The following is a 23,370-nucleotide window of genomic DNA, read 5'->3' on the forward strand; positions in this document are numbered from 1 at the left end:
AGCAATTTCTTGCATGGAATAGCCTCAATTTCTTAGAACAATAATAGACTGACAAGTTTCGGAAGAAAGTCTTTGTTTCCAGCCATTTTGAGCCTGTAATTGAACCCACAAATGCTGATGCTCCAGATACTCAACTAGTCTACAGAAGGACAGTTGTATTGCTTCTTTAATCAGCATAACAGTTTTCAGCTGTGCTAACATAACTGCAAAAAGGTTTTCTAATGATCAATTATCCTTTTAAAATTATAAACCTGGATTAGATGTGTGCCATTGTGCCATTGGAACACAGGAGTGATGGTTGCTGATAATGGGCCTCCTGACGCCTATATAGATATTCCATAAACAATCAGACGTTTCTAGCTACAATAGTCATTAACAACATTAACAATGTCTACACTGTATTTCTGATCAATTTGATGTTATTTTAATGGACAATAAATGTGCTTTTCTTTCAAAAACAAGGACATTTCTAAGTGACCCCACTTAGAAATGACCCCACTTGGCACAGGTACAGCCAACTAGCACTAGCTTCTGTCAACTATCTATCAAAAAGAAAGGGAATCGATACATTAAATCAATATAATATCGTCAGAAATAAGGTGCTGTATAGATGTTTCCCCCCATTTCAAAGCACTAACAATTTATATCTATCAATTTCTACTTAATATACTGTACCATTAGTTGATATTCCCATGACCAGAAGTCCGTTAGCTAGCATTACACCACCATATCGACTGCCGAGAAAGGTTCAATATCATATTGCTTACAAGCTCTAGATACCAGCAGTCCAAAGCCAAAACCTTGTAGCAGGGCTATTTCTGGTAGCACCACAATCACAGTCATTATGAGCAATAACCTGGTTCGTCCCTCCACACATCCCAGAGGAAGAATGTGTTGGCAGAGTCAAAGGACTAGCGTGCAAAGTGAATATTTGTATTTATTTATTAAAACAGCAACAATACAATACGAAGACAATGTGAATGGCCGCCCATCAGTGGGTGCTCTCGCCCCCACCCTCCCCGAGACGCCGGCAGGGCGAAGCCCCCGCCACCAAAGGGTTTTTCCAAGAGTAGGAATATTGACAGACCTGAGCAGAATGTATCTGAGGAATTACAACAGTAAGCCAGACTCTACTGGTTAATTACTGACTAAATCAAATAACAACATTAATCATCAGACATTATACAAACACCGGGGTCATGTTGGAGAGGGGAGATGAACTAGATTAAATTGATAGATCTATAAATGAGTAGGAATTAAACACAAACACACAATCTCTCACTGGTCCTTTTGGTTTGCATGCTTGTCTATGCAGCACACATGCCTTGGTGAACCATGCACATGTGATGAGTACCTTGCTGCCTGATATTTGAAGACTACCAGAGCTATGTGTCAGGAGTTAACCGACTCCCAGGCCATGTTTGAGAGAGCAGGGCAGTTGTCAGCCATAGGGACTGGCTTTGACATTTAATCTAAAGTTCATTAACCAGCAATCCCTTACACACACACACTCACACGCACTCACACATACTTGCACACACACACACACACGCACGCACACACACACACACGCACGCACACACGCACACACACACACACACACACACACACACACACACACACAACACACACACACACACACACACACACACACACACACACACACACACACACACACACACACACACACACACTGAAGTCTCCTAAACTACCCTGTGGTGTTGGAGGTACATGAAGGAAAAGCCCTTCAACCTTCTCAACCAAACTACTGCTCTGAGAGAAAACTGTCTTTCTCTATACTGCAGAAAGAGAGAGAGAGGAAGAGAGAAAGAGAGAGGAGAGAGACAGAGCAAGGATAGAGTGAGAGTGTGTGAGAGAGAGAGTGAGAGAGAGAGAGGGAGAGAGAGGGAGAACCAGTGTGCTCCTCTATGAAGTCCCTCTGGCTCGGTCTCCTAGCAACAGTTGTCAGGGGCAACCCCCGGCCTCTGCAGGCGACACACCGTGCTTTGCATCTGCTGTGTGTGTGTGTGTCTGTGTGCCTGTGTGTCTGTGTGTGTGTTTGTTCTTGGTTTTACTATCCTTGTGGAGACACAAAGTCCTCACAAAGATAGTAAAATAAGAAAAATTATGTGGGGACATTTCACCACAAGGAAAACAGCTATTTTAGGTTTAGAGGTTAGGGTTAGAATTATGGTTAGGGGTTTGGGATTAAGGTTAGGGTTAAGGTTAGTGTAAGTGTTAGGGTTAGAGGTAAGGGGAAATAGGATTATGAATGTGAATGAATTGTTTGGTTCCCACAAGGATAGTAAAACAAACGTGTGTGTTTGTGTGAGTGAACCCAGTAACCACGTAGCCGAGTGTCTATATGGCTCAAACCATTCAGTGTTCGTATTTCAAACTATAGGTTCGTAATCATCATCATCTGTCAGTATGGCATATGACAGTCATGATGCCACATGCAGGGCATTGGCATACTGATATGCAGTGTTTAATGTTACCTATGTTATCATGACCCATTTCTCCACTGATGCTCTCACACACACACACACACACACACACACACACACACACACACACACACACACACACACACACACACACACACACACACACACACACACACACACACACACACACACACACACACACACACACACACACACACACACAACACACTAGTGTATAATCCAATAGCCTCTCACAGACATAAACAGACACTGCCCCCTACTGCTATGCAGCATGTAAAACAGCTTAAATTGTGAGGATGTGAGGAAGAAGCCATCTGAGATGTCCGAACATTCATGTTCTCCCATATACAGACCTGGGTTTCAACACGCTTGTGTTCCATGCTATATCTGTAAACTACACTGAGCATACCAAACATTAGGAACACCTTCCTAGTACTGCCCCTCAGAACAACCTCAATTTGTTGGGGCATGGACTCATCAAGGTATCAACATCGTTCCACAGGGGTGCTGGCCTATGTTGATTCGTATGCTTCCCACAATTGTTGGCTGTCCTTTGTGTGGTGGACCATACTTGATACACACGGGAAACTGTTGAGTGTGAAAAACCCACCAGCGTTGCAGTTTTTCAAAAACCAGTGTGCCTGGCATCTACTAGGTCGTTGCTGTAAATGATAGTGTGTTCTCAGTCAACTTACCTGGTAAAATGAATCAATTGAAGTGGTTACACTGATTGTAGTGGATTTAACAAGTGACATCAATAGGGGATCATAGCTTTCACATAGATTCGCCTGGTCAGTCTATGTCATGCAAAGAGCAGGTGTCTTTAATGTTTTGTATGATCAGTGTATGTTGTAAGGTACAACATCAGACCTAGAGAAAACATTTCTGGTTAGTTTTATTGTTGGCCATCTAGTTTATTCACCATCTATCTACAAATAACAAGGTTCAATTGAATGAGAATTTTGAATGTATTTAATAAATATGATTATGAGTAACTGTGTTACTGCTGTTATTACCGTGGTAACAGTCCCTCTGCTCTGATTGGAATGTAAATGTAGAGAATCTAATCACAGTCTTCCATAATGATAATAAATGTAATCATCCTATTTCATTCCCCTCATTGACTTGTATTGTATTTATTATGGATCCCCATTAGCTGCTGCCTTGGCTTCTTCCTGGAAGCAGTGTATTTCCCCTCTTTCCCCTCTATTCTGTCTCATCCTGCCTTATCCAACTTTGGACCTTAATTTAATGAATTGTATTTATTTAAGTCTCTCCTGTAAGCTAAAGTTCATATTGATGTGTAATCCTGTGAAATGTATTTCCAGTAGCGTATGGTGTTATCATTTTCCTAACCCCCAGTCTCATGCTATAATAAATATCACAAAAGAAATGAATCAAACATAAAAATGTATATACCATATCAACAGTGCTAATATCCTTTTGTCTTTGTATATGACGGGAGAATTAAAGCTCTCTGAAAGGCGATGCATTTTAAAAACAACTAACCATTCTATAGTCTATAACTGCTGTGGAAGCCAGACTGTTATTTCCCGGTTGTGTGGTTTCTGCAGATAAGGTGACTAAAATTGTAATGAACTGAATACAGATTCTGTTTCATTCCAATTAATGTGTGTGTGTGGCATCAATATGCATGTGTGTTTTGTGTGTGTGAGTGTATGTAGTGTGTGTGTGTGTTGGAGTGTCAGTGTAAGTATGTGTGAGTGTGTGCGTAGAGTCAAGTGAGTCAGTGCAAGAGAGTCAGTGCAAAAAAAGGGCCAATGCAAATAGTCAGAAGCTTTATGGATTGTGGGTAGAAGCTTCTCAGGAGCCTTTTGGTGTCAGACTTGGAACTCTGGTACTGCTTGCTTTGCAGTAGCAGAGTGAATAGTCTACGTCTTGGGTGGCTGGAGTCTGAACATTTTCCTGGCCTTCCTCTGACACTGCCTGGTATAGAGGTCCTGGATGGCAGGGAGCTTGGCCCCAGAGATATACTGGGCCGCACCGCCCTCTGCAGCACCTTATGGTCGGATGCCAAGCAGTTACCATACCAAACGGTGATGCAGCCGGTCAAGATGCACTCAATGGTGCAGCATTAGAACCTTTTGAGGATCTGAGGGCCCCTGAAGGGGAAGAGGCATTGTTGTGCATTCTTCACAACTGTGTTGGTGAGTGTGGACCATGTTAATTCCTTACGGATGTGGACACAGAGGAACTTGAAGCTCTCGATCCTCTCCACTACAGCCACATCAAAGTGGATGGGGCGTGCTCAGCCCTCCGTTTCCTGTAGTCCACGATTACATCCTTTGTCTTGCTGATGTTAAGTGAGAGGTTGATGTCTTGGCACCACACTGTCTTGGCACCACATCATCATTGGCTATCAATACATTTTTTGCTCCATAAGTAATTCAACAATGTGTACACAAATTTGAAATAGACAAGATGCCGGCGTACACATTGTTGGATTACTTCATGGAGCAAAACATTTTAATAATGGAGCATTTTCTAAATTCAAACGCACAACATGCAATAAAACCCTGTAAAATCTTTAGTTATATTACATTATTCTAGTGTACAATCTGTAGCTAGCATCATGGGTGTTCTCATCCCAATGATATTTCCTTTCTCCTGCAGTGTTCACTCGTTCACTAGGCCTACTTCCTACAAAATGAAAGTATAGAATTGCTAGAGGCATGTGTTAGTGGGAGTTTGCTAAATGTTTCTTACACCAGTCATTTCCTTTCAAATCATTGAAGGAAGTGAAGTGAACAAGTGCACACTTTGGGAGGAAGGAGCAATAGCCCCCAGAGTAATATGGGTAATGGAGTGTTTTAATTAGACAGAGCAGTAGGGCTATGAGTAATTTGGTCTGGTTAAGTGTACTCTATCTCCCATTAGAGGAAGTTACAGCATTAGAAGTAATCTCTGTCTCTTTGTCTCTCTGTGGATTAGTAAATGGGTGGTAGGGGGAGGAACAGAAATTACTACAATAGACAGTTAGACCGTGTTTGCTATGATAATCAAGCTGAAGCACTCTTATCTGTCTTATCACGTGTGTGGGTAGGCCTCATCTCTGTCTCTGAGAGAGAGAATATGCTGATAGTGAAGTACACTGTACTGCTCCACTCTGAAAGTGGAGTAGTTTTTTGGGGTATACTGTATGTACCATATTTACTATTTCTTTTTTTGACAACTTTTACTTCACTAAATTCCCCCCCAAATAATGTACTTTTTACCCCATACATGTTCCCTGACATCCAAAAGTACTTGTTACATTTCAAATGCTAGGCAGGACAGAAAATGGTCCAATTCACACACTTATCAAGAGAACCTCCCTGATCATCCCTACTGCCTCTGATCTGGAGGACTCACTAAACAGAGAACATCCATGGTCATCTCTACTGCCTCTGATCTGGAGGACTCACTAAACAGAGAACATCCCTGGTCATCCCTACTGCCTCTGATCTGGAGGACTCACTGAACAGAGAACATCCCTGGTCATCCCTACTGCCTCTGATCTGGCAGACTCACTAAACAGAGAACATCCCTGGTCATCCCTACTGCCTCTGATCTGGAGGACTCACTAAACAGAGAACATCCCTGGTCATCCCTACTGCCTCTGATCTGGCAGACTCACTGAACACACATGCTTTATTTGTAAACTATGTCTGAGTGTTGGAGTGTGCCCCTGGCTATCCATAAATTAAAAAAACAAGAGTATTGTGACGTCTGGTTTGCTTAATATAAGGATTTTTTAATTATTCATATCTTTACTTTAACTTTTGATACGTAAGTATATTTTAGCAATTACATTTACTTTTGATACTTAAGTACTAAAGTAGTATTTTACACAGAGCACCATTAAATCCATTATTAAAACATGCCTTGAAGAATGGGCAACAATCCCAGTGGCTAGATGTGCCAAGCTTATAGAGAAGGGGGGGATAGTTATGCACGCTCAAGTTTTCATTTTTTTTGTCGTATTTCTTGTTTGATTCACAATAAAAAATATTTTGCATCTTCAAAGTGGTAGGCATGTTGTGTAAATCTAATGATACAAGCCCCCCCCCCAAAAAAATCAATTTTAATTCCAGGTTGTTGGCAACAGAATAGGAAAAATGCCAAGGGGGTGAATATTTTCACAAGCACACACACACAGAATCGCACCCGTGCGTCTCACACACACCACAGACAAACACACGCAAACCACAGACGAACCCACACACACTCATGAGAAGACTGTTATAATGAGTGGTATTCCCCCCAAGCTCCGCCAATAGTCCTTATTCAGCTAGTTTTCAGTTTTACCCTCCCCACCCTAACCCAAAGCCACTTCCAGACAGCCCTTGCTAAATTCTTGCTTGAGGAATTACTCTTTGGTAAGAAGCTTTTTTGGTTTATTTTTGAACATTTGAATTAAAAACTTTCATAGTAAGTTACTTAATCGTCACCCAGAAATGATTTGATGTTGAGATACTTTAATGCATAACGCATTAGGGTTAAATGAACGCATTCTAACGCATGCAGTGCAGTCACACACCGGTGGGTCTGAGGTGAATATCTCTCTCTCTCTCTTTCTCTCTCCCACAGTCCCCTGGATGGACAGAAGAGAGTAGAACTGAATGCAGAGCAGCAGTGGAGACAGGAGGAGAAAAATAACAAGTCTTCCAGAACACACTACACTATATGAGTAATTATGTACATGGATGATTCGGTTGTGTTTTACAGTGCATCTAAACCATTAATAAGTCTGTGTTTGCAGTGTTTCCTTCTCCCTCAATACAGCCAGCCTCTCCCCATCATGCCTCCAGCCTGGATAATATGCCCAATCATGCCAGGCCATACTAAGCCATTTATAGCCATGACAAAGAGTGCCAGGCCACGCCAATGGCCCTCTTGACACACTGTAAAACAAATCTAGTTGTTTTAACTAAATAATAGTAAGTAACTGGTTCCACAACACTTTTTGGTCAAAGTGGTACCCTTAACTTTAAAATAAATGTTGGCCTAAGCTTAGCTCCAATATGAAAAAATATATGAAAGAATTCTGTAAACTTAAAATGATGTGTTTGTTCAATTTGTCTCAAATGTTCATTCAACTAGAAATGATTTGGGTATGTTATCTAAAAAAAGGCTGTGGAACTAGTTACGCACACAGTACTTTTAACTTACATAATTGACACACATGATTACATTGTGCATGTTCATTTATACACTAACTAAAATGAAACACGTCCTCAGCTGGGATTTCAACTCACAGCATTCCAATCTCCCTGCTACACCACCATGTCTGTATCAGTAACTGATTTCACAGGTGTATGGCTGCAAGTTGCCATTCACCTGTGTGCACCTGTGTGTAGTCACTTAGCAGACACTCTTATCCAGAGCAACTTAGATTTTTACACTTTTTTTGTACTGGTCCTTTGTGGGAATCAAACCCACATTTCTAGTGCTGCAAGCAACATTTCATTTTAATATTATTATTATTAATTTTTTTCGCCTTCATTTAACCAGATAGGCCAGTTGAGAACAAGTTCTCCTTTACAACAGCAACCTGGCCAAGATAAAGCAAAGCAGTGCGACAAAAACAACAACACAGAGTTACACATGGAATAAACAAACATGCAGTCAATGACACAATAGAAATATATATACACAGTGTGTGCAAGTGTGGAAGAGTAGGGGAGGTAAGGCAATAAATAGTCCATAGAGGCGAAATAATTACAATATAGCATTAACACTGGAGTGATATATGTGCAGATGATGATGTGCAAGTAGAGATACTGGGGTGCAAAAGAGCAAGAGGATAAGTAACAATATGGGGATGAGGTAGTTGGGTGTGCTATTTACAGATTGGCTGTGTACAGGTACAGTGATCGGTAAGCTGCTCTGACAGCTGATGCTTAAAGTTGGAGAGGGAGATATAAGACTCCAGCTTCAGTGATTTTTGCAATTCGTTCCAGTCATTGGCAGCAGAGAATTGGAAGGAAAGGCGGCCAAAGGAAAGGCATCACCGAAATCAAGGATCGGTAGGATAGTCAGTTTTACGAGGGTATGTTTGGCAGCATGAGTGAAAGAGGCTTTGTTGCGAAATAGGAAGCCGATTCTAGATTTAATTTTGGATTGGAGATGCTTAATGTGAGTCTGGAAGCAGAGTTTAGAGTCTAACCAGACACCTAGGTATTTGTAGTTGTCCACATATTCTAAGTCAGAACCGTCCAGAGTAGTGATGCTAGTCGGTTTACCTGGAGGAAAATGGGGAAGGGTCATGCTTTTTTCATTTCAGTCAAGGGGAGGGTTTAGTATTTTTTTTATCTAGTCTAGTGGAGGGTCATGCAATTTGTAATTAATGAAATGTCACTATTTCTCTGTGTTTTAGAATTAGTTGCTTATTAGGAGAGCTATACAGTATATATCCATCTCGATGTTTGCCCGATGCAACCCCTCATCTCTGATTTTCCACTGGGCACACAATATCACACTAAAATATAAGTTATTGACCTTATTTTTTAGTATCGTCTCAATAAAACTAGGCTGCATTACACAAAGCAATGGATATTCCAATCCTGAGCTGCAGCCTGCTCTGCTCTTGCTGATCAAAAACTTGTTTGTGAGCTGCCTAACCAATGGCTGTGCTGTGAAGGTCCTACGGTGGCAGTTCAGGAGGAGAGTCAAATGTTTATTTAGGGATGAGGCCTGAATTAGGCCTTGCGTGCGAATTAGCCTATAGCTTATGTTCTGTTCAGTTTCAGAAGGAGAGCGAGAAGACGAGAAGGAGGACCGGAGGTCAACTTTGATAGCTTGCTACTACTATAATTGATTTTATCAAAAACAATTTGTTTCTTGCCCATGATGAGTTTATCTGAGTTATTGACCTTACAATAAGCCATATTTGAATCGTTGAAGCAGCATCCGCAGCACAGTCAGTGGGAAATGGACAGCTCATGGTGCTGAAGGAAGGCACATTGGAGTAGGCATGATTCATTTCAACTTCTTCAATTTAATTAGACTTTTACTAACGACAAGGGGGCTCTAGGGTGTCGAAATTAGGCTAAATATCAGGGATCAAGACCCAGATGTAGACTGTCGAAGTAACACTGTTTATTGTAGCAAACGGGAAGAAAAGACAGGTCAAGGACGGCAAGCTGACTCAGGGTCGGGGACAGGCAGGGTTCAGTAATCCAGAGGTGGAGCAAAGGTACAGGATGGCAGGCAGGCTCAGGGTCAGGCAGAGAGGTCAGGCAAGCGGGTACAGGGTCAGGACAGGCAAAGGTCAAAACCGGGAGGACTAGCAAAGAGAGGCTGGGAAACGGAAGGAGCTGACAGAAAATATGCTGGTTAACTTGAACAAACAAGAGGAATTGGCAACAAACAGACAGAGAACACAGGTATAAATATACAGGGGATAATTGGGAAGATGGGTGAAGACAAGCACAAGCACAAGTGAAACAGATGAGGGCGTAACACTATAGGCTGCTATATACATAGATTTGTCGGTCAATTTCGACACCCACTTCTGCTAAATGCAGAAGACACGTTTCAGTTGAATGCATTCAGTTGTGAAACTGACTAAGTATCCCCCTTCTTTAAACAGGAAAGGGCCTTCCCCAATCTGTTGCCACAAAGTTGAAAGCACACAATCTTCTAGAATGTCATTGTATGCTATAATGTTAAGATTTCACATCCCTGGAACTAAAGGGCCTAGCCCGAACCAAGAAAAACAACCCCAGACCATTATTCCTCCTCCACCAAACTTTACAGTTGACACTGTGCATTGGGGCAGGTAGCGTTCTCTTGGCATCCGCCAAACCCAGCTTCATTCGCTGGACGGAAGTGCCATTCATCACTCCAGAAAACGTGTTTCCACTGCTCCAGAGTCCAATGGCGAGCTTGGCATTGAGCATGGTGATCTTAGTCTTGTGTGCCGTTGCTAGGCCATGGAAACCCATTTCATGAAGCTCCCGACGAACAGTTATTGTGCTGACGTTGCTTGGTAGTGAGTGTTGCAACCAAGAACAGATGATTTTTACGCGCTACACGCTTCGACACTCAGCAACAAATGAGAAACAAAATCTACAACAGCTAATTTTTCTCTCTCTCGCCATTGTAGTCCTGAAGGGGGAGGGGTAATGTAATATCTGGCAGTATGACATCATGCAGTAGTCTAATTGATTACTCTGCAGTGCACAGGCTGGTCTGTGTGTGTGTTACTCATTCTCTGCCCCATCCTTAAATTGCAGCAAGAAAAACCGCAGATCACATTAAAAATCACATCAAATAATCACCACTGCACACAAAACGCACCTGCGTAGATTATGACAGAGAGAATTCTCACCTCAGTTGATCACTTCTAAACCTGTTCACTTCTATGTCACACTGGTCATATGCCATCAGTGAACATGTCAATACTAATCGCCCGCACACACACACACACACACACACACACACACACACACACACACACACACACACACACACACACATAATGGGATGATGTGTAGCGAGTGATACAAATATACATCATTTTATGGAGCCTACTGAGGAGATGAGATGAGGGGAGTTCAAGCCCCCTAATCAAGACCATAGTGCAAACCATACACACACACATGGTTTATTCAAGTTTGGCATGAACACACCCTTTGCAGGTGTTCCACACGCTTTGCTTACAGAGTCACATTTACCCAAATGTTATTCACTCAGAAGATATATTAAATAATATTTTCCCTGTTGAAAAGAAAAGCATGGATCTATACACTGAGTAGATTGAGTTCATATATCACCGGGAGCTTGTTTCAGTGGTATCTCTGTCAGGCAGAGTGGGTTTTGTGCCATTCCTCCTGTTATAGTTCCGCATGCAGTGAACAGCCCTGAAGCTGTGTGACTGTAATCCGCTTAGCCTCTCTCTCTCTCTCTCTCTCTCTCTCTCTCTCTCTCTCTCTCTCTCTCTCTCTCTCTCTCTCTCTCTCTCTCTCTCTCTCTCTCTCTCTCTCTCTCTCTCTCTCTCTCTCTCTCTCTCTCTCTCTCTCTCTCTCTCTCTCTCTCTGTGTGTGTGTGTCTGTATATATGCGCCACTAAAGCCTCTCTCTACCCTTAGTCAAGCTCTCTGCTGTATCCCAGTCAGCCCTTTCTGCAGAGAACCATTCTCAAACACATAGTCAGAAATGACGCAGCTAGATACTGTATAAGAGTCTTTTGTCTCCAGTGACCTCAAGACCGATACCACACTCAGACTCCATCTAGGAATGCTAGAACCCATGGCTTGAGCTAGCTGAGGTGTTTGATGAGGATCACACCAGTAATGCTAGCAGACATAGCTAGCACTACCTGAGGTTTCTGTTATGAATCAAACCAGTATGGTAGCCGACATAGCTAGCGCTATAGCTGAGGTTTCTGATGGGGATCACACCAGTAATGCTAGCATGTCCTGTGGAGGTCAGACCATAGGCTATTTCCTGTTAGCCGTTGTGATCCTATCTATCGCCTCTCACATCAGATGAAACTGTGTCTCTCTTTAGTCTGCGGCTGCCTCAGCATCGTTCATGCATGGACTAAAACAGATCACATAGGAGCCATGCAGACAAAGAAGCACACAGAACCATGACTGATATCATCTTCATTCGGAGACACAAGTTTCAAGTCAAAAAGGCATCATCAGCTGAAAAATGATGGCTATCTTTTGCTTTGCTGTGGATGAAGTAATAACCAATTCTCCCTCCCTCCCTCCCTCCCTCCCTCCCTCCCTCCCTCCCTCCCTCCCTCCCTCCCTCCCTCCCTCCCTCATAAACCATCAGTCAATCAGCTCTGAGATCCAATCATATTTGCTGTATCTGGCCTCCCCTAGGCCTGCTCTCCATGACAGGCCTGAGACCACTCAGTATTAATGCTACTGTACTGTAACTCAGCTCCAATCACATTAGCTCCAGACAGATGGAGCCCAGAGGAGAACTAAAACACAATTTACTGGATGTCTTTATTTATATCAGCCACAACAACAAGGCTCCCCAGCACAAACACACTGTCATTTCTCCTGTTCCCTCTAATTGAACGAGGTCACTTCCTGTCAACTAATTTAATGAGGTTGATGGGTCCGTAGTCAGCGGTGCTGGAATGGGGTTGGGGGTCTGTAACCATGGTGATGAGGATAGGGGGTCTGAGTTTGTGTGTGTATTTCAGGGGAGGGGGTAATACTGTGGCTAAGAATCTGTATAGTGTGAAACTTAACAACGTTCTTCATAAAACCTTGCATGTTTTCAGACAGACACTGAACTGATAGGTGTCTTAATCACAACTGACTATTGACAATAGTTCCATGGCAACATGTGTTTCCCCAGAGCCCCATACATAATTTAGATTTAGAATGACATTAACATGCTAAATTAAAATGAAAACATCATTAAACCTTTCCAAGAGGCGACACCCCAAAGAGGAGACAGAGTGAGTGAGTGAAAGAGAGAGAGAGAGACATCCAGAGAGAGAGAAAAAGAGGAAGAGTGAGCCTTCTGTTGCTCGTTGTGTAAGCAGCCTCCACACCCACCAAGGAGATGGCTTCCCTCAGTGAACTTGGCACAAACATAATAGCAGATGCCCTTCTTTACACACGGGGAGATATGGAGAGAAAAAGAGAAATAGAAAGCGAGAGGTAGAGGGATAGAGAGGGAGATATATCTACAGGTATCTAGTTTTTGTGTGGTTATTATTATTTGTATTATTTGTGGCAGTCTATATTTTCTGTGGGTTTTTACAGAGTCTGTGTGTTATTAAAATCACTTCCTGTAATTACACCAGGAGATAATCACTGCCTCAACTGAAATATTAATACACACAGCAGAAATGTCATTAATATTCATGCAGCCACAGACAGCCACGCAAACATGCACACACAGCCACAGACACAAAGCCACACACAAACACACATACCAGCGACTGACATACAAGGGGTGCCCTATTGCCTGGGGCAGCTGAACTGAACAGTCACACAAATTGAGCATGCTTTGAGGTTGCCCTATTGGGTAGGTGATAACAAGTAGTTAAAACAACCAAACTGCAAGGAATTCCAGTAGCCTAAAACTGATTTTCTGTTCCTCCCCACTGTTTACTGATAACAACCAAAATACAAAGAATTGCAGTACTGGTCTTTCTGATTCCTCCTCAATGTGTAGATGAAAGGCCTACAGTTGAAGTCGGAAGTTTACATACTCTTAGGTTGGAGTCATTAAAACTAGTTTTTCAACCACTCCACAAACTATAGTTTCAGCTAAGAAAACAGCCAAGACCTCAGAAAAAATTGTAGACCTCCACAAGTCTGGTTCATCCTTGGGAGCAATTTCCAAACGCCTGTAGGTACCACGTACATCTGTACAAACAATAGTACGCAAGTATGAACACACAACCGTCATACCGCTCAGGAAGGAGACGCGTTCTGTCTCTTAGAGATTAACGTACTTTGGTGCGAAAAGCGCAAATCAATCCCAGAACAACAGCAAAGAACCTTGTGAAGATGCTGAAGAAGACAGGTAGAAAGTATCTATATCTATATCTATATAAGTATCTATATCTATATAAAAGGAGTCCTATATCGACATAACCTGAAAGGCCACTCGGCAAGGCAGAGGCCACTGCTCCAAAACCGCCATCAAAAAGCCAGACTATGGTTTGCAACTGCACATGGGGACAAAGATCATACTTTTTGGAGAAATGTCCTCTGGTCTGATGAAACAAAAATAGAACTGTTAGGCCATAATGACCATCGTTATGTTTGGAGGAAAAAGGGGGAGGCTTGCAACCCAAAGAACACCATCCCAACCGTGAAGCACGGGGGTGGCAGCATCATGTTGTGGGAGTGCTTTGCTGCAGGAGGGACTGGTGCACTTCACAAAATAGATGGCATCATGAGGAAAGAAAATTATGTGGATATATTGAAGCAACATTTCAAGACATCATTCAGAAAGTTAAAGGTTGGTCGCAAATGGACAATAACCCCAAGCATACTTTCAAAGTTATGGCAAAATGGGTTAAGGACAACACAGTCAAGGTATTGGAGTGGCCATCACAAAGCCCTGACCTCAATCCTGTAGAAAATGTGTAGGCAGAACTGAAAAAGTGTTTGCGAGCAAGGAGGCCTCAGTTACATCAACTCTGTCAGGAGAAATGGGCCAAAATTCACCCAACTTATTGTGGGAAGCTTGTGGAAGGCTACCCAAAACATTTGACCCAAGTTAAACAATTTAAAGGCAATGCTACCAAATACTAATTGAGTGTATGTAAACTTCTGACCCACTTGTAATGTGATGAAAGAAATAAAAGCTGAAAAAAATAATTCTCTCTACTATTATTCTGACATTTCATATTCTTAAAATAAAGTGGTGGTACTTACTTACCTAAACAGGGAATTTTTACTAGGATTAAATGTCAGGAATTGTGAAAAACTGAATTCAAATGTATTTGGGTAAGGTGTATGTAAACTTCCGACTTCAACTGTACATGGCAGTTCTGCATGTAAATAGTTCATTTACATTTTTGGACAAGTGCTCAAAATATTCATGAAACCAACATATCCTCCTGAGTCCTGATGGGCAAGTGGCTTTCAGACTTTAATGTCAATCCCTGCACACACACAAACACACACACGCACGCACTCACGCACGCACTCACACACACACAAACCTCTAAATTGCATGAACATACATTATGATTTCAGATAGGATTGAGCTCTGAACATGACAGTGTGACTATGAATACGAATGAATGAATACGACATATGATTACATCGGATGTAATGAAAACATGTATTACTGAGTTTTGATCAGTTATTAGATAACCACTCTTCATAAATAATACGGAAATAATTACAGTAACATCTTCAATTGATGTGATGTGTTTCTCCACAGAGTCCATGACTGAAGTCACCTTTGAGGTTTATTCATTCATGCATATATTTGAAATACTGTTTGTATGTTTGGACCAGGATGCTAACACTATTTCAAGTCAGTAATTACGACAGAGGTAAAGATATGATGCTAGCTATATTTTGACTTATGTTCCACCTTTCTTCCCCTTTCCATCTTCCACCCCTCCACCCCCTTAACATCCACCCTCACCCCACCCCCCTCCTCCTGTCCAATCCCTGGGCGTGTAACATGGCCTATTGCTATGGCTACAGACAGCTATAACAGGAGGAGATAACAAGTAGTTCAGTGAAGCCCCTCTGGGATGGAGGAAACTGACAAGCACATAGAATTACAATGACTAGAATGGACTATTGCATGTCTAGTGTTTTGGGTCCATTGATTTTATTTCTACTTCTGGCCGGGAAGGCATCTTGAGATGTCACTGTATTTTAAAATGATAAAAATGGCCTATACAAGCTGCTTGTGGTGTTGTGGTGTTATGAGTTTGTGGGTCGTGTGTGTTCTCCCTCTCATGAGAAAAGGTATATTTTCTAAGTCTGGAGAAAGAGAAGACGATTGCCAAAATCAAGCTCTAGCCAATAATGAATGAGAAAAAAAGAATGCACACACACATACACATCAGCAGCACATTCAGCACATCGCCCATCTGGTAACAGTGATATCTGTTCTCTGTGTGATGTCTCATAACCAGCCCACTGCAGAGAGATCCCTGTGAGCACGTGGAGCATTTAGACAAAGCAAGGAAACGTACCCATATTGGGTTGAAGCACAGACATGTTTGATGAAATGGTACATTGTTTGATGATAATATGATATTACATAACTACTGATTTCTTTATGATAGAGGTGGGAGATTTGTGGAGGGTGTATAGTAGTGTACATGGGAGCTCATGCAACATCTCCCATTGTGGGGTGACATCTTGCTTCCTGCTTCAGTGACTGTGTGTGTATATGTGTGGTTGTGCCTGTGTGTGTGTGTGTGTGTGTGTGTGTGTGTGTGTGTGTGTGTGTGTGTGTGTGTGTGTGTGTGTGTGTGTGTGTGTCTGTGTGTAAAAATACCTGGACCTTTCCTACTCACCATAAGCAAACAGACAGCTGATTCGGGCATGAGTTGGACGGCCATGATAGGGTCCTGTAGACTGACTGAAGTTCACCAGGGAAAACGACCAGACGCCTCAACGAGATAGACCTCTCCTCCTCCTCTTCTTCTTCCTCAGAAACCAAGTCTTCACTCAATGAGCACACATCCCTTTGTCCTTACCTTCTGCTTGTTGTTTCTACTTTCCTTTTTCTCAGCAGACTCTCTCCCTCTTCATTCTCACCATGACCCCCTCGAGACCCTCTTCAACTCCTGACGCTGTGGCGAAACCGTTACCTCTCCTTCACTCTTCACTTATTTTTCTTCCTCTCCTTCTGTCTTTCTTGTCTTTGAAGCAGAGAAGACCCCCTCCACTTCAGCTTTGACACGCCCCTCCTGTACAGCCCTCTCCCCCCTGCTGAAACCTCCTGGGATCCCTGTATCTCAGGAGTGTGCCCCCCTCCCTCCTATCCTCCCCTATTTTCTCCCTTAGTTTCTCACAACACAAAGCCTGAGAGGCAGCAATACGCTCCTCTCCTCTTGATCTCTTATTTCGTTCCTCTCCAGTCACCACACGTCTCTGTCTGTCCGTTCTGTCCTGGGACTGTACTGTTTCTGGTCAAGAGAACCCCCTCTCTGGCCACGATATTCCCCCACCTAGAGTGCGCTTTGCTGGGAGAGTAGCAGGAACTCTCCTCCTCTCCTCCACACAGAGACCCAGGATGCTGCAGCAAAGACAGAGCTCACACACACTCACTTATGCTCACGCTGATCCCTGCCTTATAAAGCATGACACGAGGAGAAAGACTGCGAGGGAGAGTGAGGGAGAGCAAGAGTGTGTGAGAGATAGATAGGGAGCTGTAGAGGGAGTCAGCGAGTCACCGGTAAGAGATTTCCATGCCGAGCAGAGAGAGAGAGAGAGAGAGAGAGAGAGAGAGAGAGAGAGAGAGAGAGAGAGAGAGAGAGAGAGAGAGAGAGAGAGAGAGAGAGAGAGCAGACCGCGCCTATCGACAACGGCAGATAGTAGATCAGACGATGCAAAGGAGCATGGGAGTTGGGCAAACACACCTCAGCTCGCTTAATGAATGGGGTGTATACAGCATGTGGTTGTGTGAGTCTGTGGGTGCAAGTGTGTGTGTGTGTTAACACCACTTTAGCCATAGAGTATCAACAAGTAAAATCACCTGTTTTCAGATGTCTTTTAAGAGATGACTGACAGCAGCATGGCAGATAAATAATTCAGATAAAAACACTGTCTCAGCGTGGCTTTTGTTCTCTCTCTGGGGGGGGGGGGGATAAAGAGTGTGGTTACAGTGGTAACAGTGAGAACTGAACACTACAGTATTACTGTCGTCTGTTGCAGCCATGAGTCTCAGACACATCCGTGCTGAACATTTAACAAATGCAACTAGTCCTCTGTGTGTTAATCCTCTCATACATCGATAACCAGTTGTTACAATGACCTTCCATGATACAGATGTCGAATCTTAATTTCAGACAAGATGTATCAACCCCTACAAAAATGTCAATTCAAATTTCCTGTTACTGCAGTATTATTTAACTGGTGTATAAAACGGACTCAATTTAAGATCCTGCATTTGTAGGGGAGAGTGGGGTAAGTTGAGCCAAAGAGTAACTTGAGCCACCCTTGTTTCTAGAGAACCATACACAAAATGTATCATTTGACCAACTATTTTGGGAGAAGTCATCATTTCATGGAGTTTGTCATTTATTGGAGTTTGGTCCAAAAAAACAGATTTTCACCAAATCAAATGAATGTATGGTGTTAGAGACTTCATGATGCTTGCATCTAAACCAAAGTAATGTCAAGATTGTTCTATACATCAATTGGGGTCTCTATAAGCTTCAATATGAGGTCTTAAACCTAGCATGAAAGTGCATCATTGTAGCTGTGTGGGCTAATAGTCTAAATGTTTGTCTTGGGGTATAGAGTGTCAATAGCTATGGGGTAACTTGAAACAATGGTTGAGCCAATGGCAAGCGTTTTCTTCACAGGCGTAATGACAGGCATTGTTGCTGGGATATGAGGCAACAAAAAGGCCAATGTTGAAAACAATTTTTTGTGATTGTATTGAATTGTGTTTGGGAAATAAATATAGACATGGTTTTAAAAAGGTAGTGGTCATATTTAATTCAGTATAGGAATTTGTAGTCGGCTTAACTTACCCTGTCATACAGCACAATTTACCCCATATCTGGGGTAAGTTGTGCCAAGAGACCACTTTTTTGGACAAGCTTTATTTTCAAAACTATAATGTTTAAATTAATTCTGATTCACAACATCCTGAAATATATGTAGACATCTTTGTTAGAAAGAATACTACATTTCCCTTAACAGAGTGATGCTGAACGTAAAAAATGTCTCCACTTCCCCCTACTATACTTTATTTTTTTAATTTGTTGTTATGAGGGAAGTATTCTGAAATATAGTTTACCAAGCTAGCAATTACTACACATTTGAAGTAGCTACACTAAAGCTACCCTTAACTAAAATTACTTTGAAAAAGCAGTTGACTACATTCAAACTACTTTGTGATACAGTGCAGTCGGAAAGTATTGAGACTTTTTCCATATTTTGTTAAGTTACAGCCTTATTATAAAATTGATTAAATGTGTTTCCCCTCCCCTCATCAATCTACACACAATACCCCATAATGACACAGTAAAAACAGGTTTTTAGAAATGTTAGAAAAAACTGAAATATCACATTTACAGAAGTTTTCAGACCATTTACTCAGCACCTTTGGCAGTGATTACAACCTCGAGTCTTCTTGGGTATGACGCTACAAGCTTGGCACACCTGTATTTCTTCTCTGCAGATCCTCGCAAGCTCTGTCAGGTTGGATGGGCAGCGCAGCTGCACGGCTTCTCTCAGGTCTCTCCAGAGCTGTTCGATCGGGTTCAAGTCCAGACTCTGGCTGGGCCACTCAAGGACATTCAGAGACTTGTCTCAAAGCCAGTCCTGTCTTGGCTGTGTGCTTAGGGTCATTGTCCTGTTGGAGGGTGAACCTTTGCCCCAGCCTGAGGTCCGGAGCCGTCTGGAGCAGGTTTTCATCAAGGATCTCTCTGTACTTTGATCCATTCATCTTTCCCTCGATCCTGACTAGTCTCCAACTCCCTGCCGCCGGAATACATCCCCACAACACAATGCTGCTGCCACCATCATGCTTCAGCATAGGGATGGTTCCAGGTTTCCTCCAGATGTGACTCTTGGCATTCAGACCAATGAGTTCAATCTTGGTTTCGTCAGACCAGAGAATCTTGTTTCTCATGATCTGAGAGTCCTTTAGGTGCCTCTTGGCACTGTGTTCTTGGTGACCTTTAATGCTGCAGAAATGTTTTGTCACCCTTCCCCAGATCTGTGCCTTGACACAATCCTGTCTCGGAGCTCTACGGACAATTCCTTCAATCTCATGGCTTGCTTTTTGCTCTGACATGCACTGTCAAAAGTTGTACCTTTCAAAATAATCTCCAATCAATTGAATTTGCCACAGGTGGACTCCAATCAAGTTATAGAAACATCTCAAGAACTATCAATGGAAACAGGATGCACCTGAGCTCAATTTCAAGTCTCACAGTAAATGGTCTGAAAATGTATTTCTAATAAATTTGCAGAAATTTCTAGAACTTGTTTTCACCTCGTCATATTGTGTGTAGATTGATGAAGAAAAAAAATGTTTAATACATTTTATAATAAGACTGTAACGTAACAAAATGTGGAAAAAGTAATTGGTTCTGAATACATTCTGAATACACTGTAAATAACCATACAGTATCTAAATCTGAAATGTCATGGACTACAAATAGTTCACTCTTGAGTCAGATGTTAACAGAATGTGTAATTAGGCCTATTTAAGTAGTGTATACTTCCAGTTCTATACCGCCACCTGGCAAAAAAAGTAATTAACTACTGAAAACACTACCAAGATTGGAATTTAGTTCAGTGGTAACCAAGCTACAGCAAAACTTTTGTTAAATTACTAGTTGAATTACATGTAGTTTACTACTCCCCAACACTGATGGCACTGGTTGTTATATGAGTAATTAGTTTCAGTATAGTTTAGGTCAAATTTTGAAGCAATTATCGGAGTGATTATCAACAGGTTAGAACACCTTCAACTGTCCGGGGTGGGAGGGGCAGCAGGGGGGAAGCCATTCAAAAAATCACATGTACTCCTAAAACTGGTTTTAAAACAGTTCTGTTTGTGACATTAAGATTATATCAGTGACTGTGTGTTTCATATACTTATTTAGGAAAAGTCAAGGATGGGGAGGACATGAGAAAAATATTAAATGTAAATCTCTGCGCTCCTAGTGTTAACCTCCCGCCCTTCTCAGTCACTCTCTCCCCTGTTTTTCTAAAAACAAATTCTCCCCCACCTTCCCTCTCCTTCTCTTCCCTCTTTTGGAGAGAGAGCTAGGAGCAGCAGTATTCTCTCTGGGGGACTAACGTAGTTTTTCCAAACACAGCCACTCCCCCCTCTGTCTTACTGTCTATTTATTTCGCTATCTGTCTCTCTTTCTCTCTCTGCGTGTGTGTGTGTGTGTGTGTATGTGTGTGTGTGTGTGTGTGTGTGTGTGTGTGTGTGTGTGTGTGTGTGTGTGTGTGTGTGTGTGTGTGCGTGTGCGTGTGCTAATTGGACCTACTGTATTGAGGGCTGCCGAGAGACAACGCCTGATGACATCACAGCTACTGACGGATCACTACGGCAACCACGTGTGACACAACCAGTGAATTAACCAGAAGAAAAGAAAAAAATACATAATATATTTTGTGCAGACTGTACTATGTGGTTCTTTACACTGTATGTGTGTTGTGTTGTACACACACAACCTTCAGTGAATCTTGAGTTTTGTTGATTTGTGGCAATCGTTATAGCACAATCAATATACTTTTGTAAAAGCTATTTTATTTAAGTATCAAAAGCAATAGTAAATGCTACAATATACTTAAGTATCAAAAGCAATAGTAAATGCTACAATATACTTAAGTATCAAAAGAAAAAGTAAATGCTACAATATACTTAAGTATCAAAAGAAAAAGTAAATGCTACAATATACTTAAGTATCAAAAGCAATAGTAAATGCTACAATATACTTAAGTATCAAAAGAAAAAGTAAATGCTACAATATACTTAAGTATCAAAAGAAAAAGTAAATGCTACAATATACTTAAGTATCAAAAGAAAAAGTAAATGCTATAAATCATTTTAAATTCCTTATAGTAAGCAAACCCGATGGCACAATTAACTTTTTTTAAATGACATATTACTGCCACACTCCAACACTCCAACACTCCATAATATACAAACAAAGAATTTGTGTTTATCGAGTGGACCAGAGGCAATTGGAATGACCACGTGTTCTCTTGATAAGTGTGTGAATTGGACCATTTTCCTGTCCTGCTAAATGCAATGAGTACTTTTGGGTGTCAAGGAAAATATATGGGAGTAAAAACGACATATTTTCTTAAAGAATGTAGTGGAGTAAATGTTGTCAAAAATATTATTAGTAAAGTACAGACACCCCTGAAATTTTTTTCAATAGTACTTCAAGTATTTTTTCTTAGTTACTTTACACCACTGAAACCATGTACAGTGCCTTCAGAAAGCATTCAGACCTGTTGACTTATTCCACATTTTGTTGTTACAGCCTGAATTCAAAAAATGGATTTAAAAACATGAAAATTCTCACCCATCTACACACAATACCCCATAATGACGAAGCGAAAATATGTTTTTAGATCTTTTTGCAAATGTTTTGAAAAATAAATACAGAAATATCTAATTTACGTAAGTAAATTCTACTTTGTAGAATAACTTTTGGCAGTGATTACAGAGTCTTTCTGGGTAACATTTTCCCATTATGCTTTTCAAAATTCTTCAAGCTCTGTCAAATTGGTTGTTGGTCATTGCTAGACAATCATTTCAAGTATTGTCATAGATTTTGAAGTAGATTTAAGTCAAAACTATAACTCGGCCACAGGAACATTCAATGTTTTTTTCAGTGAGCAACTCCAGTATAGATTTGGCCTTGTGTTTTAGGTTATTGTCCTGCTGAAAGATGAATTCATCTCCCAGTGTCTGGTGAAAAGCAGACTGAATTAAGTTTTTCTCTAGGATTTTGCCTGTGCTTAACTCCATTCTGTTTCTTTTTTGTGCTGAAAAACTCCCCCTTCCTTAACTATTACAAGCATACCGATAACATGATGCAGCCAGCAGTGGTACTCAGTAATGTGTTGTATTGTATTTGCCTCAAACATAACACAAAAGTTCATTGCTTTGCCCTATTTCTTGCAGTATTACTTTTGTGCCTTGTTGCAAACAGGATGCAAGTTTTGGAATATTTTTTATTCTGTACAGGCTTCCTTCTTTTCACTCTGTCAACTAAGTTAGTATTGTGGAGTAACTACAATGTTGTTGATCCATCCTCAGTTTTCTGCTATCACAGCCATTAAACTCTGTAACTGTTTTAAAGTCACTATTGGCCTCATGGTGAAATCCCTGAGAGGTGTCCCTCCTCTTCAGCATTTGTGTTAGTAAGGACGCCTGTATCTTTGTAGTGACTGGATGTATTGATACACCGTTCAAAGTGTAATTAATAACTTCACCATGTACAAACGGAATTCACTGTCTGAATTTTTACCAATCTACCAATTGGTGCCATTCTTTGTGAAGCATTGGAAAACTCACTGGCCTTTATGGTTGATTCTGTGTTTGAAATTCCCTGATCGACTGAGGGACCTTACAGATAATTGTATATGTGGGATAGAGAGATGAGTTAGTCATTCAAAAATCATGTTAAACACTATTATTGCAGATTCCATGCTAGATAACTATTATTGCAGATTCCAATGGGATTCCATGCTTGATAATGTATGTGATATCAACAGAGA

At 41.5% G+C, this 23,370-nt stretch overlaps 1 protein-coding gene across 1 annotated transcript in view; it reads right to left on the minus strand.

Moving 5' to 3' along the window:
* The window catches only part of LOC110501892 (FERM domain-containing protein 4A), a 191,986-nt gene extending 174,713 nt beyond the window's left edge, over positions 1–17,273 (minus strand). The window contains exon 1 of the mRNA XM_036955502.1: positions 16,455–17,273. Coding sequence (XP_036811397.1) covers positions 16,455–16,499 — 45 coding nt within the window. The 5' untranslated portion in view covers positions 16,500–17,273. The remainder of the gene's footprint in view (positions 1–16,454) is intronic.
* Between the last annotated feature and the right edge of the window lie 6,097 nt (positions 17,274–23,370).

The sequence above is a fragment of the Oncorhynchus mykiss genome, chromosome 2 (assembly GCF_013265735.2).
Source record: "Oncorhynchus mykiss isolate Arlee chromosome 2, USDA_OmykA_1.1, whole genome shotgun sequence".
Lineage (NCBI taxonomy): Eukaryota > Metazoa > Chordata > Actinopteri > Salmoniformes > Salmonidae > Oncorhynchus > Oncorhynchus mykiss.